This window comes from Festucalex cinctus, chromosome 15 (assembly GCF_051991245.1).
Source record: "Festucalex cinctus isolate MCC-2025b chromosome 15, RoL_Fcin_1.0, whole genome shotgun sequence".
In the NCBI taxonomy this organism is placed as follows: domain Eukaryota; kingdom Metazoa; phylum Chordata; class Actinopteri; order Syngnathiformes; family Syngnathidae; genus Festucalex; species Festucalex cinctus.
In genome coordinates, this window is record NC_135425.1 from 14,969,883 (window position 1) to 14,988,794 (window position 18,912).

General features: G+C 37.4%; 1 protein-coding gene across 4 annotated transcripts in view; it reads right to left on the bottom strand.

Annotated features, from left to right (window-relative positions):
- LOC144002473 (transmembrane protein 132C) overlaps positions 1-18,912 on the bottom strand; it is a 172,334-nt gene that overhangs the window by 2,264 nt on the left and 151,158 nt on the right. For all 4 annotated transcript variants that reach the window (XM_077497744.1, XM_077497745.1, XM_077497743.1 and 1 more), the window contains 4 exons: positions 10,690-10,833; positions 7,978-8,186; positions 3,712-4,009; positions 1,374-1,565 (listed from right to left, as the gene is read on the bottom strand). In XM_077497744.1, coding sequence (XP_077353870.1) covers positions 1,374-1,565; positions 3,712-4,009; positions 7,978-8,186; positions 10,690-10,833 — 843 coding nt within the window. The remainder of the gene's footprint in view (positions 1-1,373; positions 1,566-3,711; positions 4,010-7,977; positions 8,187-10,689; positions 10,834-18,912) is intronic.

Consider the following 18,912-nt stretch of genomic DNA (forward strand, 5'->3'; position numbering starts at 1 on the left):
AAAGTAAAGTGCTTTGAGGTGGAAAAGAGTTATATAAATGAAGTACCCCTTTACTGGAGCCTATCGCAGCTTACTTCAAGTAAGCGGTAGGGTACTGATATTAGGATTTATCCATCCATTTTCTTGCACGTATCCAGGGTCAGGTCGCAGGGTTAGCAGCTTAAGCAGGGAAGCCCAGATTTCCCTCTCCCCAGCCACTTCGTCCAGATCTTCCGGAGGAGGTTCAAGGTGTTCCGAGACGAGCTGGGAGACATAGTATCTCAAGCGTGTCCTGGCTCGTACCCGGGACCTAATCCCAGTGGGCTGTGCCCACAACAACTCACCAGGAGGCATTCCAACCAGATGCCCGAGCCACTTCATGCGGAGGAGCAGCTGCTTGATTCTCAGGCCCTCCTGGATGACTGAGCTTCTCACCCTATTTCTAAGGGACAGCCTGGACATCCTCCAGAGGAAACATTTGTGGCACTTGTGTCTGGGATTGTTTTATTGTGGTCACAACCCATGGCTGAGGGAAGGAATGTAGATCGACCACGTTTCGGCTCAGTTGCTCCTTTACCACAAAAGATTGACATCCCACATCCCAAGAGCCGATTAGACCCTTCCTCTGTCACCCACCATGATAAGATGACTGCTCAGAGAAGGTGATATTAGTGTCATATAATTATATTTAATTATGTGTTTTACATCATTATCGTTGGCTTGGGGAAAATTCAACCATTCTACTGCTTTATAAGAATTAAGGCATCCAACATTTCCAAATTTGGTTCCTTGTGTCCGAAAGGGTTAACATCAACAAGAAGTTGGTGTTAAGTAGAATCTTGGAACCCTATTAAAAATAAAATAACTGGAACAGTTTGGAGATAATAGCATAGGACAAACAAGATGAGGCAGCAACTACTTATCTGAACCCTCACCAAGGCTTCAGTAACCCAGTATGCAAACAAACTCTGAAAATAACTCACAATAATATGCACATTGCGTCAAAAAAAAAAAAAAATACAAGGAAAGGGGAAATCGTGAATTGCAAGTGCATCCTAATTATATGAGACAGAAGGAAATTGGAGAAAATATCTCCTGAAGACGAATATTATTTTCTCTCCAAGGGAAAAGTCAGTTGCCTGCTGCCATTTGAAATTATAATGATCACAATAACAGAGACGTTCGCTGGTTGTATATGCAAATCAAAGGGAAGGAGTCCCAATGTAAAGTTAATCATGAGAATAAAAATAAAAACACAGCTTTAATTACCACGACTTGAACTTGTTAGCAGACATAAAGAACGGTTCACTCCCAATACAGTACATACTGTACCGAATGCATTCTTCTGCTCTCACTACAATCACACTGAATAAAAAATAAAACAAAAGCTCTACCTGTTGGGCCGCTTCAATGACTTCCTGTGTGGTCGCCGTGGCGACAATGGCGCTGTTGCTCCCTGGGCTGAGGTGCAGGGACAGCGAGAGTCCAGACACCAACTGCACCCCCAGCTCTGTCACACTCACTTTATCATCCAGCACCCTGATTGTCCTCTCAGCCAGGACCAATGATGTCAGAGGAGACAGTACCTGCAAGATACGGAACAACACTTGCTTACTCCTACTTACAAAGAAAATACACTGTCTGGACAGGTCTGAGAATTACATTTTGCAAACTGGGCCCAAGTTTATCTATCAGGGGTGGCCAAGTTGGGTCCTCGAGAGCCCCTATCCAGCCAGTTTTCCATGTCTCCCACCTTCAGCGCAGCTGAATCTAATCATCAGCTAATCAGCAAGCTTTGCAGAAGCCTGATAATGATCCCGATCATGAATCAGGTGTGCTAGTGGAGCGAAACATGGAAAACAGGCTGGATAGGGGCTCTCGAGGACCCAACTTGGCCACCCCGAATCTACCTTATTTCGACCGTTGTTTTACATTGGTAAATACTAGAAAAAAGAAAGTATCCTTTGTTTGTAACAACAGAGAGCAAATAACGTTTTTTTTTAATGTTCAAACATGTTTACATTCAGTGTAAGATTAATCTCAGGCATTTATGCACTTTTGTCAAATTTAGGTGAAGACTGAAAGTTTTAAGACGGAATATTATCGTCAGGTCAACATGTTTCACTGACACAACGAAACCGTTGTGTTAAACGTGTCTTGCGTGTTATGTTCTGGGGTTAGATCCCAAAAGCGCAGACACAAATAAGAGTTTAACACTTGACTAGACCAGAAACAACGAGAAGGCATCATGGATCCAGAGGCAGGCATGGAACTAACTTGGGCCGACGAGCAGATGAGCAGGTGGCCAGATGGACAGAGGAATAAATCGGCACCAACACACTTCTCTGTCAGACTTATATCGACAGAGAATGGATCTGATTGGCTGTGGCCGGATATGTGGCTAACAGGACTGACATGGAATTATCTGATTGGCTGTTGACCAGATAAAGAGATTAAAGGTTCCTGACTTCACATAGCTTCTTACCAGTTGAAACTAGTTGCTGTTACATGCTGATTGCATCACACCCCAAACAAAGCACATTCATGACCCAAACATAACCCTTGCATGACTTAAACATAACCATTGCCCCACACAAAACACAGTCATGACATTGCGTGTTAAACTAACAGTTACAAATAGGTGTGTTATAATTTTCTGTATAAAAGTAGAAACATATGATGAAGGAAAATTGACTAAATTGTCAGTTTAGTTGACTAAAATTGCTCTTTATTTTGTCGACTAAAATTGGATCAAAACTAAAATACAATCAGATTACTTAATTATAACTAAAAATAATTAATTTTAGTAAAAAAAAAAAAAACTGTAGAGCTGACAAATATTTCAATAATCGAGGTTTGGAGCCATTTTTTAATTAAAAATGGTCCAAATCCTCTGATTTCAGCATATTAACTCATTCACTCCCAGCCATTTTCACAGAAGCAGTCCCGTTCGCTCCCGGCTGTTTTACTGGATTTTGACTGATTTTGCAAGGCCCATAGATTATTGTGTTCTATTGGGGGGAAAAAAAAAGTACGTTTCTATCTGTTTCCGTTTGCAGCAATTAGCATTAGAAGAGAGCTAAGTTTCATCAGTTTTCACAAATCTATTAAAAATTGTAAGTAATTGAGCTTTTTTTCTACAGGGCTCTGGTTGATCTCCTTTGCTCTGCTGCCACCTGCTGGCCGTTTGTGTAATAACTACCATTTCTGCAACCGTTCTTTGCAGTTGAGAGACTGCATAAAAGCCTTCTGTATGCTCTAGAATAAAAAAAAAAGCTGTGACAAAACAGAAATACGTCTTTGGGACACTTAGAACATAAAAAAAAACGTATTTACATTTTATTGGGAGCAAATGAGTTAACAGTAATTGTTCACTGATTTCTGTAGTCCTTCTTGAAAGAAGATTGAATATCTTCTGTGTTTAATCAAAATAACACATTTGCAAACATCTATTTTTACTTAATTACATAATACAACATCAATCACCCCTTATTTATTTATTTATTTTTTGCTATGGTGACAGTTTGGATAATGGATGCTCAGATACGGTGGTGGTTATTGCTTGCATGGCACCCTGTATGAGACCCCCTTCAGGCTTTTGGTGGCCATGCAACCACACATATTACACATATCAGAAACTGATATGACGTTATGTGCTAAATGTCCAGTAACTAATAAAAAAAACATGTCTAAAATACTCCAAGTGACATTTCAAGAAAACGTCCACACTACCTGTATTTTGGTCAATCCAGCACTTCGTCCAATTACGACTTGCCCCTCCCACAATTGAGCAATCTTCGAGTCCTCCAGCCTGAGCGAGTCCTTCACCAGTTGCGTCACGTCCACCTGCCAGTCGCTGCCTAACAGGAAGTTCTGCTGGCCTTGCTCATCCTCGTCGGCGGTGTCTTGGATTTCGTCACTTTCGGACACAAAATGTGTCAGAACTTGCAGCGTGGTGCTTTGGTACTGAGCTACGCAGGAGTTGTCGGTCCTCTCCTCGGCCGTTTCGTCGTCATCCTTCTCGTTGTACCTGAATATACACAAAGTACAGTATGTCAAAGGTTGTTTTTCCAAGGGATACACGTCCTTTAGCTTCTGTGGCATTATTACAGTCAAAGCCGCTCTGCTCCGTTGCGGTGCTGGCTGCAATTCTGACCACCCAAAAGTCAGAGGCCTTTCGCTATTTTCAAAAATCTATTAAAAACAGCTTCAAGAGACAACCTGCAGCTGTGCTTGCATTCTCATTTTGTTCTAAAGGGCACCTAATATTTTGCAATTTCTCTGTCATTTATTCTGTTTGTGGCATGTACACTTTGCAAGACGGGAAAAAAATGTTTAGAAAGCCAAACACTGTGTTCCTTGAGACATTTTTTTTTCCTATAGTTTTTTTTTTTTTTGTCACAAAGACCTACAATGGCCATTTTAACCATCCACCGCTTATCCTCACTATTTAATCATGAAAATTTTGACAGCCTACAACTTTGGTTTATAGTATAAATGTGTAAAAATTAGGGGTACCAGACGATTACAATTTGTAATCGTAATTAATCGCATGACTTCAATAGTTAGCTGACGATTAATCACAAATTTTATATCTGTAGTAGAAATATGGCTGCATCTTTTAGTCATTGGGTCACACGGTAATTTCATGATAATTCATAAAATTGAGTTAAAATGAAAAAGATGTACTGTATTGTAAGAAACAAGTGTAATATTGATTTGTGGTCATTTTTCTGCCACTAGATGGAATTTTCTTTCCATTAAGAGTTATCTAATCTTTAGCTCATTTGGTCCCAATAACGTGTAAATACGTTTTTTTAATGCTCTAAGTGTCCCAAAGACGTATTTATACGTTTTTTTGTTGTTTTTTCTATGCTAGAGCATACAGAAGGCTTTGATGCAGCCTCTCAACTGCAAAGAACGGTTGCAGAAATGGTAGTTAGTACACAAACGGCCAGCAGGTGGCAGCAGAGCAAAGGAGATCAACCAGGGCCATGTAGAAAAAAAGCTCAATTACTTACAATTTTGAATAGATTTGTGAAAACTGATGAAACTTAGCTCTCTTCTAATGCTAATTGCTGCAAAACGGAAACAGATAGAAACACTTTTTTTTCCTGATGAAAGAAGAGACTTTAATCTTTCTTTTCATAGGATCCATGCCTTTATAGCAATAGAACAATATTCTGTGGGCCTGGCAAAATCAGTCAAAATCCAGTAAAACAGCCGGGAGCGAACGGGATTGCTTCTGTGAAAATGGCTGGGAGGGAATGAGTTAATATGAAGTAACTTTTGACATTCTGCACATTTTTAAAATTGCAAAACACAACTTGACCCCAGTCTCCACAAATATATGTATTATTATTACATTTATTACTGCTAAATTTGGTATCTGCTGCATTGTGACTACCCCATTACTAGCTTTCCAAGTAAGGGGCAGTGCATTAATCGTGCAATATAAAAATTAGTGGTGTTAAAGGAACTTTAAATTAACTCAAAATGAATGCACTAATTTGGACACCCCTAGTAAAAATATGTAAATATGGGTATTAGGAATAGTTAAAATGATGGCATTTGAGGTTCTGTTCTGTCTGCAATCTGGTACTCTCTCGCTATCAGTTGGCTGGGGTGGGGGTCGGCGAAGTGCTGATGTGGGGGATGACGGCGACACTTTCCATTAGGTCTAACGAGTCACAGCCAGTTGAGCAGAAAAACAGGCAGGTTAACATGCTGTGGTGCTATCGCTTGGCTTAAGTCCTATAACCGGGGCTCAGCATCTTCTCCACATCATAGTAGCCGAAACCGAGGTACGATTTACGCCTGAGGTCAGGTCATGTTGGGGGCACCGAGTAAACTGGTCACAGATTCCGAGGGTTAAATGAGACATTTGTGAGCATAAGGTGCACATATGTAGCATGAGATGATCTGTTTATGGGTTGTTCTTCGGCACATGGACTTGTATGCAACCTAAATGCCCTGATGTAATCCCTGATCAGCGTTGGGCAAGGGAGGGTGGGGTTAGGGGGGCTGTATTTGTGTTAGAGTGCCCTCCAGTGGGGTCTGCAGCAATTAAAAATAGCAATATAATGTGATATATTAGTTTAATGTCTGTCCTAGTGAAACTATTTTATTTTACTCCCAAAGATCAATGAGAATATAAAGAATCAACATAAAAAAATACATTAATACATTTCATAGAGGAGTTCTTTTCTAGATTTTATGTATTTTTAGAGGTCTGTGCTGTCTGGCTACTGGTACTGGTTAACTGAGCATTCTAATTGGCCAATTATACAAAATGAAAACGTTAAAAGCTTGGCCAATGGACACGCAAAAATCATTGGGGCTCTTTGACAGGGTAAAACCTACAATAGCTGTAAAAGCTACAATAATGGGTGCTTCACTGTTCAACAACTACATTTGCACAAGTCAACCATGAAGAAACATACGTAATAAATACTCGAAAAATCTTCATGAAAATTAAAATTCCACAATTTACAATTTTCTATTCAACTCAGTTCAACTTAACTTTATTAGATAAAAACACACAACCATAGCTGTAATAAATTCTTTTACATTGTTTAATATTACACACAAAACACACTATACCACAATAATTATGATAATAATAATAATAATAATAATAATAATAATAATAATAATGAATATTTATTTTCTAAATTGTTTTTTTTCAATTTAAAATAAACTTTTCACTATTTCACATCAAGTACCACCTAAACAAAAACAATGTAACATTTATAAGACGGAAAAACTGAACAGTACTTAACAAATGTACCGAACTGGATTAAAAAAAAAGTTGTAGCTGCTGCTACACTATATATAACATTATGCCAGTGGTTCACAATTATTTTCAACTAGCGCCCCCAAGAGGAAGACGAAAACATTTCATGCATCAATAATTTATCCCCGCGACTTAAGAAAAAAAATCTGACATCCATCATTTGCCTGAAAAAACAAAACAAAACAAAAACCACCTACTGTTGTGGAAGTGCAATTACACTATTGTAACATGACAAAAAAAAACATCTTAAGACTGCATTATTCACAAATCAAGCATTCAATTCACTGATTCTTTCATTTACCACGAGTGGTGCTCATACCACATATTGAAAATCACTGTCATAGTGAGAATAAACACTTCAGACGACAAATGGATGGAAGTCTTAGACCAAAATGTCAAAGTCCTGGAGGTAGTCTGCTGTTCCACCTGTGACCTGTTGGCGGTCTCAAGGTGCATACAGTTGTGGTCAGACACTCAAAAAGAAAGGGCGAAGAAGAGCTCCCTTTGTATTATTTTGTTTTGTGATTTATTTACTGCCTTTTAGCTCATTCACTCTCAGCCATTGTCACTGAAGCAACTCCTTTTGCTTCCGGCTGTTTTGTTGGATTTTGACTGATTTTGCAAGGCCCACTGAATATTCTGTTCTATTGCTATAAAAACATGGAACAAAAGAAAACAAAACAAAAGAAATATTATAGTCTCGGTTTTCATCAGGAAAAAAAGTGTATTTGTACCTGTTTCAGTTTTGCAGCAATTAGCATTAGAATATAGCTACATTTCGTCCGTATTCACATTCCCAGTAAAAACACTGGCACAAAGAGCTTGCCTTTGCTGATCTCTTATACTCTGCTGCCACCTGCTGGCCGCAATAACTACCATTTCTTTAAGCCACCTCTTCATGTCAGAAGCTGCATCAAAGCCTTCTGTATGCTCTTGCTTTTTAAAAAACAAAACAAAAAAAACGTGCAAACACGTTTTTGGGAGGGAAGGACAAAGTGCTAAAAACGTTTTTACATGTTTTTGGGATTGAACGAGTTAGGAGACAAGGCCAATGAACTAGTCTAAAGAAGCCTTTTGTTCAATAAATGCAGATGTAAAACAAACCATATTCAGAGGAAAATACAACTAAACAATTCTGGAAATCCAATTCTTTCTAATTCATTCAGAAACACAAACAATTTAACTCAGCAAGTGTCGATTACCTCTTTTGTCCCACAGCGGCAGGAACCCTCCAGCCCTTGACTTGATTGAGTTCAGGGTCAGCCACGTCGATGAGCAAGGGGAGGCGGGGCATCCACACGCTCATCTCCAGCTGTGCACTCAGGAAGCTGTAGGTGAAGTTGAGCATCACCTTGCTCTTTCCTCGCGTCTCTTTCCCGTTCACGTACACGTAGTCGCATCTCTCCGACACCTTGAAAGCGGAGGGATGGAAAAACGCGCACGTGAAAATGTGTGCGGTCTGTTTGTGTGCGCAGGATGATATCATGGCAAGAACGACGACTACCGTCCAACACGGCAGATGGAGCTGGGAAAAGAAACAGACGTGTCTGATCCCACTAGAAGGAAAAACATAAGCTCAAGCTAAATTGGTGAGTGGTGGGATGAATTTGAACTCTAACCAGTTGGTTGATTTTCTCAGATGTACTTCCAGTATGAAGACATACAATACACAACATCACAGGTGTCTTCAAAACAACAGAATCTCCCTACCAGACATTCCTTCCCTCTGCCAAAATCTGCAGTCAAATATTTAACAATCTGTGCAACAATTTGATTTGTCAGTTCATTTCAAACAACGCCGTCGTCATTTGGACACCATTCACAAATGTTTGGAACAAACGGGTGTCAGCGAGACTGTCATCTGTCTTCTCTGCATAAAATTTGGCAGATTTACTCGGAGATGGTGTCACAGCATGGAAGAATTAAACTGACACCTTCGCTTCCACCCACTGGTTATGTTGCGCTTCTGACAGAATGATTATTGTGCTTAACACAAAAGACTTTAAGAAGTTTAAGTTTGAAAATTGACATTTTGATCGCTAAAATTATGTACGTGTCATACTGAGGACGACAGTAGCCTTTAGCTATACTGGTTTCGTTCTGCTTCTTTGTGGACCTGAGCCTGAGTCAGCTGGTCACATAAGAAAAGGGGCTCGACTGACTTAACATTGGATTTATATATACAAAATATAGCCTCAACTGCTAAGCCAATATTCAACTTGATTATTTGACTAAGCGTATCTTATCCTTGCAATTAGATATTCAGCAGCTCAGAGATATGAACACAATGTAATTAATCCGCTGACAGAGCTTAAGTATATATGCAAGTGAGATTTTAAATGAAGGATAGCAAGGTCACTGTCATTGTGTGTAGTGTTACACTTCAGTGGATGATTAAACCCTGTGAGAGAGCTGTGGCTTCTCTCTGATACGCTAAACAGTAACTCCTTGTCTGCAAACATGCTAGAAGGGCACTGGAAGAGCTCAGCCAAGGGTTGTGAAATTATTCAGCTCACACTAGACTAAAATGCTCACATATTGACGTAGACGGTTAAAAAGACCCAGTGGGAGGAACATTTTTGGTTTTGAAGTGAAAAATTGATGTAGTTCAATATATATGGTGTTTTACGTAAACACAGAAACTACCACATGAAAGATTGGACCGTCTTTATTCGTCACCAAAAAAAAAAAAAAAATTGGTTCTCTCATTCAATGTTTTAGTAATGAGCAGTAGTACATGGGCTGGTTTCACCCAGTTCACCTATTACGGACCCAAAAAATGCAGGAAAAAAAAAACTTCTTGAGAAAAGATCGATTTTACGCACAACAGTGACTGCTGAATATTTGAAAGCTATTTTGTAGTTGTATTTGTATTTAGTTTTGTTTGCATGTACATACATTATGTCATCGCTTATATTTTGAACTTAACTAAAACTTAACTTCATTCTTCTAAACAATTTCTGTCATCTTTGCTCTATTTTGTGACACTCGTGACAAACAATTGTATCAATCACAAGCTGCTTGTAACAATCGAATTCCCAAAGAACCGCTATGTTCATGGTGATGTCACCCATCAAAGACCCAATGTTGCATTGCCATATTTATGTATTTATTTATTTATTTATTTATTCATTCATTCATTTACTTTCCCATCTTAATGATTAAACCAGAGTTGACCAGGGCTCTTCTTCACCCATTTAAAAAATAATAATAATAAAAAAAACAACAACAAAAAAAAACGACAATTTCCGTCAATGGCGCTCCTTGTTAGGGTTCCAGTTGATGACAGTTCACTTCAACGGCACTTAAAGAGTTAAATGTGGCACACTTAAATCTCACACAGAGGCATGTCTACTTAAAACTACAACTACTACATATACTTCGGAGCGCAGGATCTGTCAAAAAAATTAGGATATGCATTCATTTCCATATGTGCCATCTACAAAAAGAGAACTCCTTGTGTTTCTATTAGGCAAGAAAAGATTTTTGGTACATGAGTGGATTTCAAAATGTACCTTTATAAAAATCTCAGTTAATTTTGATGATATATATATATATATATATATATATATATATATATATATATATATATATATACATACATATACATATATATATATATATATATATATATATATATATATATATATATATATATATATATATTTTTTTTACAACAAAACAATCTAGGTAATGTAACCCTGTTATTATTCCTCATGTCTAAGACTTACTCCCATCATTTCTGTTAAATACAGTATATTCATCTCTTGCACAAAATGACCATGAAAAAATGACCATGAAAAAATAAATAAATAAATAAATAAATAAATAAATAAATAAATAAATAGATAAATAAAAACTGTTCAGTGCAAGAAATAAATAACGGCGTTCAAAGTACACAAGCTGCCACACACCTTAATAACTTGCTCATCAGTTGACCTGCATTCCACCGACTCGGTTACATCCGAGACCGCTCCGTCTGTTCCCACGGTGACAACCTTTACGGGCACAGCGACTGTACGGCCGGTGAGGACGGCTGTGTTGAGGATTTCTGTGTCCTGTAAAACGAAACAGAAATATTCACATTTTATCGCTCTTGGCGCATTGTGACACTGAAGATAAGTTACTGTCTTATGATTAGTTATATCTACAGCACAGGGACATACAACTCTATAGATAACTTGTATAATGCAGTACAGTTACACTATCTTGTCACTTTATGAACTGTATTGTATACTTATCGTGTTGTATAGTCCTAATCAGCCTCAGGAGATGAGCATAGTTTTTCTGCAGCAATCAGCAGGAGCTCATTTCAAAAAAAAAAAAAAAAAAAAAAAAAACCTAAACAATAATACTGTCTGTCAAATTGAGCTAATTCCAGCGATATCACGAGATGCATTAACAAGCGGAAAGCATTAAATAGGTTGCATGAGATAATGAGATCAATTAAGACAATAGCGCTAATCCTTGCGCCCTCGGCGTGATGGTAGGAGAGGATTGGTTTCACTAAAAGTCTTCTACAGCTTTGAGAGGAAAAGGAATAATTCTGACAGCTCTTTATTGTGTGCAAGGGTTTTGCCTGGTCCTTCAAAAAAAGAAATATTGCATTCAAAGCTTAAATGCAGACAGTTTGACTCTCATTATTCGTAACGGGTAGTTAGAAGGGGAGAAAAAAAAATCATTATTATTTTTTTTTTGTGACAGCCATCTTTTGCATTGCTGCTATTGGGTGGAGACCATCCAGAGTGAATGTCACAACTTGCCCAAAGTGACCCTATATGAGCAAGCACTGGGGATCAAAATGTATTATTGCACACAAGATGTTGCCATTGTTTTGAACACTGCTTTCTACAACAACTGCTTTATTCTATTGACTGGCAACAGCATACTAACAAGGGGTGAGTAGTGGCTACACAAAAGAATAAAATAAAGGCTTGGCCGTCTTGTTTAAATTTGTAATGTTTGCCTATCCAGTTGCTGTAATTGGATAAAAAAATATCTGTCAGGAGCATGGCATGAAATGTACTGAAAAATATCTATTTTTTTTATTATTATGTTATGTAGTGTTTATCATTATGTTTTCTCAATTAGCAGACTGATGTATATAATAATAATAATAATAACAATAATAATAATAATAATAATAATAATAATAATAATAATAATAATAATTGATAGTAATCATGCATGTCACAATGAATCACTTTTTTATTGGATGAAGAAAGAACCCGTAACCTTCTGTGTTAGCTTCTCACATTAACTGCTAGATAGCCGCTAACTATATAGCCATATACTAGCAACCTGCAGAGGTATATTGTTTTAAAGTATGAGTGTGGTATGTTTAAATATTTGTCATAACATATTCTTGAGTACATGGTACGAGCTGCATCAGATAAATTTCTTGGTCAGGTGTCACGAAAGATACATTTCAAGTTCAAACGTTTTCAACTTGGAGTCTCACGTAATTTGTCATGCAGTCAAGGAGGAATTTTTAAAATATATCAAATTAAAAATAATATTGAAAAGGTTGGGTAATATTGGTGGCATTTATTACGAATGAGGATTTGTCATTGAAAGTATTTAATTTAGTAGTAGTATTTAGTTTAGTAGTAGTATTTCCTTTATTTCCTATTTATTTCCTTTATTTTCATGTATTTATTTATTTCCTTTATTAGTTTTTAGTTTAGTAGTAGTATTTCCTTTATTTTTTTTTAACATATTAATATATTTGTTTTACCATTAATTTTCAACTGCTTAACTTACACTTGTACGACAATTAATAATTAAAAATGAATAATTAATCAAAATAATTAATAATCTGAACATGTCACTTGAAACTCTGTACCGTTATAGTTTATATGATAATAGTTTTGCCTGTGGGGCAAATTAATTCCAAGATAATTAAACTGCATGGAAAAATTTGATTTACAGAATGAAATTATCAGATACCTTCTTCTATCAAGTTTAATATAAAAGAAATTAAAACGTTTCTCTCAAACTAAATTACAATCTAACTATCTGATACCTTAATAACTCTCCTCTATTTTCCCCGGCGAACAATGAAGCCATTTTCTCATAATTGCATTGTAAGACTAAGTGTACACATTTTTGTGTGACTATTAAGCACCTATGAGAAAGTGCACCTCGTATGCGGTGTTTTATCTCTTTGTGATGGTTGTTTTCACTCAATACGCCATTACTGATGAAAGAACACAATGAAAAAGCGGACCGGTAACGAGCGTTCAATAGCGGAGTAAGAGCCAGACAAAATATTTTTGATTGAAGACTGATATACTTCATGTAATAGCCGGCACATCATCTCGAAATTAAATGAAATTCAGTGAGAGAACACAGTGGAGTGCCATCAAAAAGCAAGAGCCTTTTTTTTCTCTCCAATCTTCCTGTGTCTCATTGGGCTTTGTCTGCCAGTCTAAAGTAAGCCTCTCCTGTGGTTATGAGGAAAAGACTTGCACGTCTTATTTGCAGTCTGATTATACTCGACCCACGATCCACACCAAAATTGTTTGTATTATCAACTCACACATGCGAATCATCCATAACAGCAGCCAAATATGAACCACACGACCCCTCCAACAATGACAACAAGAAGCATGTCTTCCTCCTCAGCTAGCAGCTTATCTTAACCACCTCACAATCGGGAACAATAGGAGACTGGACTTGATAAAAGGCCATAATGCCTCTGCGTAACTGGGGTATAATGGTGGAGAGTGTAGGGGTCGTATTGTCACAAGATAAAAGGATGTGTTACGGACAACGGGTGGTGGTGCTACGGTACTTGGAGAAAAGTCACGGTGAGAAGACTGCCATAGGATATTAATGATAAAAGTTGTAATATTTAAAGCACTAGAGTTGGTTTAATTCAGCAACTCTGGAGGATTTTTGAGCATGAGCCTTTTAATGGTTACGCGCAACATTTCAATCAGATTCAAGCCTGGATTTCGACTAGGTCACTCCAAAAACCTTTATTTTTTTTTATTTATTTTTTTTTGCTGGTGTGTTTTCTATGACGGCGTATTATGGCCATGTATAAATATTTTTCTTAACTCATTCACTGCCAGCCCAGTTAAAAATTGATCTTTGACGTGTATAGTCGTCAATGGCACTGAATGAGTTAATGGGTAATATTCTGAGGAAAAAACCATGCAAATTTGCCACTTTCTAAAGTCGTAAATTTGCGACTTTATAAAGTGGTAAATTTGCGAGGAAAAACTCAGAAACTTGCGACAAAAGCACGTAGCGTAGCCATAGTCGTAACATGAGGATTCGTTGGTGGTTAATGGGACCCCGTTTATAAAATGAAAAGGCAGGATGGTGACGGATTTATTCTTCATTTAAACTTTACTCGTCACACACGGCAGCTAGAGCTACAACACTTCCTGATCCCCTATCAGCTGACTAACACTAACCAATCAGGACCTAGCATACTTTAGGTTAATACAAGTGAATTTTGGAGAACAGCCGACACGTTAAATTAGTTACTTGTACTAAAAAATACCAAATTGTATGTATGCATGTGTAAATAATAATTCTTCGTTGTTGGCAGTACCCAACACATCAAAATGCAAATGCTTAACATCATATGGTTAATCTCTGCTAAAGCAATTAACTATTATCTCCTTATTTGAAAACCCGACAGAAAAGTATTGACACAATCATTTGAGTAGTACGCTAAGTTCATTTCTCAAGTTTTTTCTCGCACTTTTTAAAGTTGCAAATTTGCCACTATATAAAGTTGCAAATTTGCAAGTTTTTCTCAAAATATTACCCCGCCCCCTTTAAAAAAAAGAAATAAAAATACGTTGCCGTAATACGCCCTTGTAATTTTTGATCGTTGTTGTAATGCAGAACCCAAAGGATTTTTTTATTTTATTGTATTTTTTTTTTTTTTATAAAGATCACCATTCATGGTTCCATCAAGCATTGCAAGTCATCCAGGTCCTGAAGCAACAGAGCAGCCCCAGACCATCAGCTATGCTCTTTTTCTTAAATGTTTTCTGTTCCATGCGTTCTCAAATTGTGAGTCCTAAAGCTTTATGAATGACTTTGTAACCAGAATGATAGATGTTGATTACTTTACTTCCCATCTGCTCTTAAATTTCCTTTGAGATCTTTTGGCTGACTTCCATTTTTTCAGGCAGGTTCTACTGTATTTAGGTGATTTCTGGATTGAACAGGTCTGGACGTAATCTGGCTTGGGTGCCATCTAGTCAGTGAAAATAAAATTTAAAAATGTTATTAGCCACAATAAATCCCCTTTAATTATGGATATCAGGCTACACTAATGTAGTGTTCAAGTTGCGTTTCTATTACGTCATCTTTGTGCTTCAATCTCCAGACATGACTAATCAATTCACACAACTGTTACATGAATACAACAGTTGAATGTAGGGTAATAAAATAAGAAATTGAATGACCATTTTAAAAATGGTACATTCCTAACCATACGACGTCAGGGCTAAAATATGAGAACAGTTGGGGTTGCAATCTGAACCTTTATCATGTAAAAATCTGAATTGTGAAATCAATGCTAAAAAGTATATTAAGACATCACACCTGCAGATCAGCATTTGACTTTGCACTTAGAATATGTGCTGCTGCGAATGTGCGAACCAAAGCAGCAGGTAGCTTTGAGAAGCCCGTACGGTCCAAAATTTCAAAATGACAGCTCGGATTTGTGCTACTTGCCTGCTAAAGCGGCTTTCACCTATTCAATTCTAAAAAAAAAAAAAAAAAAAAAAAAAAAAAAAAATTCTTCCTACACCTACACAAGCCCCCACTGGCAGTCTCAAACAGAACGGCAACTCTCAGCCGCTTTCCGCAGAGAAATAAAAGCAAGGGCAGGGATATGAATCAAACCTATAAGATTAAATTTGATCTTTTGTCAAAGACGGTGATGCCACAGCGGGGAAGAAAGAATATAATCTCAGTGCAGTGGCACAACGGTAAGCACCGCTGACTCAGAAAATGTTGGCTAAGGCCATCCTGTGTTGTCACGACACTTAGCGAGTTTCCTCTGCAGGCTTTCAAGCCAAAATGCAAAAACAAAACAAAAAAAACAACAACAACAACAATTGACCTACTTGGATTGCAACAACTGTGGTGTACTTCCTCCCAACCGTCTGATTATAGTTATGAGTGACAACACTCGTTTGACACCACATTAAGATATTTACTAGCAAAGATACAGAAACGGATTGGCTAAGCTAATGTTAGCATGAGTTTTGTTATTTCCAAAAATAACACTAAAGTAAGCATGGGCCGATATTGGATTTGGACGGTGTGATTACCATGAGCAAACATGATCGCAGCATTAGAATTAGAGCTCTAAAATGAACTTTTTTTTTTTTAAATATACTGGAAATAAAATCGATTTTTATTGAACATAATCTATTTAATGTTAAAACAAAATATTGAATATTTGGTACATTCAGAAACATGTACCATGTTAAATTTAAATAAATGAATCAAATGTTAACATTTGTTTTATGTTTGAATTGATATTAGTAAGTCACAGTGTCCCATCACTGGTGAGGTATTTTTAGAACAGACCTGTGGGCAACTCATGTTTTCATTGGGGCTAACTAGTAACTAGCACCAGTTTTCTTTATTTATTTTATTTATTTATTTTTTAGATAGTGCTCATTAATCAAAAGAGCAAAAAGACATCCATGTTTGCGCAGTGTCTCTTTCATCTTCTTCCCGCCGCCTCTGGTGTGTAACTGCTCGCCCCACACCTTTGCTCACAGAGAAGGAAGGAAAAAAAGTTAATTGGAAGCAATTAACTTCAAAGTGGCAGCTTGTATACTCAACTCTGCAAGCAGACTATCTTATTGGGTTTTGCATAGACATCCTTTCAGCTTCATCGACGACAACCAGTATTAGCGGTTATTGAAAACTCGACTTTTTAAAACCGCAGGTATAACACAGCAAACTTTGTATGGTTGCTGTGATGGCAAATTTTCTCGACCAATAAGCTACCAGCAGTGGCTGATGGCATCCATATTATACACCACTAGTGTAATGTGGACTGCCTCTTGTGGTGTACTACTAAGGAATCACTGAATAAAAAAATCAAAACCGTACACAACGTTAATGTTAAATGTTAATGTTGGCACAGACAGTGTAAAGTCGCATTCAATGGAATAGGAATGTTTAATTAATTAGCCGGTTTCAGACAGCTTTAAATACAACCAGCTAAGTAATTGACTCGTGCAATCTTTTGCAGCATGCTTCTGCAATTAAACCTCTTTGCATATATTCTATTCATGTTGTATACATGTTGCGTTTTGATGAGGGCATGTTCAAAGGCGCGTTTCTTCTGAGAATGCAATACAGTAAAAAAAGCAAAGAGGGATGGCAAAGCACTTGGCGTTGGCAGTTTGAGACACTACAGTAAAGACTTAAAAGCAGCTCAGGGGCACTCTGCCATGACCAGGAGTAAGAAATACCATTATTGATTGCTAAAATTAAATTAGGAGCTAAAGTGATTTATTCTATGGTCATTAATTAGATATTGATTCATGACAACATGTTGGCCTAGTTATTGTATCCTGTATGTTTTGGCTGCATTTACAAAGCTTAAATATTGAAAGCATTTTCACTGTACTGAGAGCAAGGAGGAGGCCATGTTTTCTCAACTGTGTGGTTTATTTTTTTTCATTTGTATGCAACTTATTGTCATTGTCTGTATCATTTCTACCAAGCAATACAGTTCACTTCAGTTAAGTAGAGTACTTATTAGTTTTTTTTGTTTTTTTTCCCCCTCATTCTAAAGGGTGGTTAAATAGCAAAATGAAGTATGGAACTAGACAGACACACTGCTGTCCAATTATTACTTTAAGTGAACGAAATAAATCGTCTGATCCCCGTCCCGACGTCTAATAAACGTCACACTTGACCTGTTAAAGTGTGAAACACAACACATTAAAATGTATTATTTATCACATTACTATAAGCTTTTTGGGGGCGGAAGAGGCAGAAATAGACTTCAATAATTTGGAATGGGTGAATTTAAAAGTATTATATCGGTATGAGATCGTGATCAATTTAACACTGCATTTGACGACGGCATAACTGTATTATTTAACATTTTTAGAAAGATAAAATCTAAACTGATCATGTTGCCCTTTTAAAAGAAAACTATTTGAAGATTCTGTCATGTCTAGGGTCATGCCAGGGTTAAGTTTGAGTTCATGGCCTGTTTGGGTTCATGACCGTGAGGTCTAGTGTCTGTTATGTACTGATGTAACAAGTGTCTGTTTTGAACTTATGTAACCAGCATCTAGTCTTGACTAGTTTTAGGCTATGTGATGTTATGTGATGTCGAGAGCTATGTGATGTCAAAAATCTTTAATCCCTTTACCTGGTCAACGGCCAATCAGATAATTCCATGTCAATCCTGTTACCCACATATCTAGCCACAACCAAGCAGATTGATTCCTTGTCTATATAAGCCTTCTGAGTTCCGTCGGATTATTACCACTGTCTCTCTGTGCAACTCTGTTTGTTTCTCGTCTAGTCAAGTTTGTTCCACGCCTCTCGATGTGAATAAATAATTAAAATCTTATTTGTGTCTGCGCTTTGGGATCCAACCTCCAGCTCATGACATTCGGAGGAAGTATGCACTCTGTCTGCTCTTGTTTTGTTTTTTAATGCTAATTGCTTAACATAAAGGAGGGAACTGCCGAGGTTAGCAAAGATAAATAAGTTGCTTCTCATAAAACCTGTCCGCATTCAGAGTGCTCCACTGTGCAATACGCCCCTGGTTTAATAAATCATTGCGAACCTCCACTGACCAGACTGGGGAAAGAGCGAAGCAAAGCCGGCCAGCAAAAATAAGCAAACAACCACAACTACAAAATATAGGACGGACAGGATTAACTCCAAATTAAAGTCTGATTGACGTTTACTGGGGCTGCATCCGTGGCCTTGATAGAAAAAAAAAAAAAAAAAAAAAAAGGATCATGTGGATAGGGCGTGAATTTGGTGTTGAGATATGAAAGACGCCACATAGGGCAATACTGGAGCAAATGAGCGGAGTAGTTGGAATTGCTCAGAAGCAGCTTGACCAAAATATCTGACAAAAACTTCTCTTCTGGTAATGCATAGACCACTTT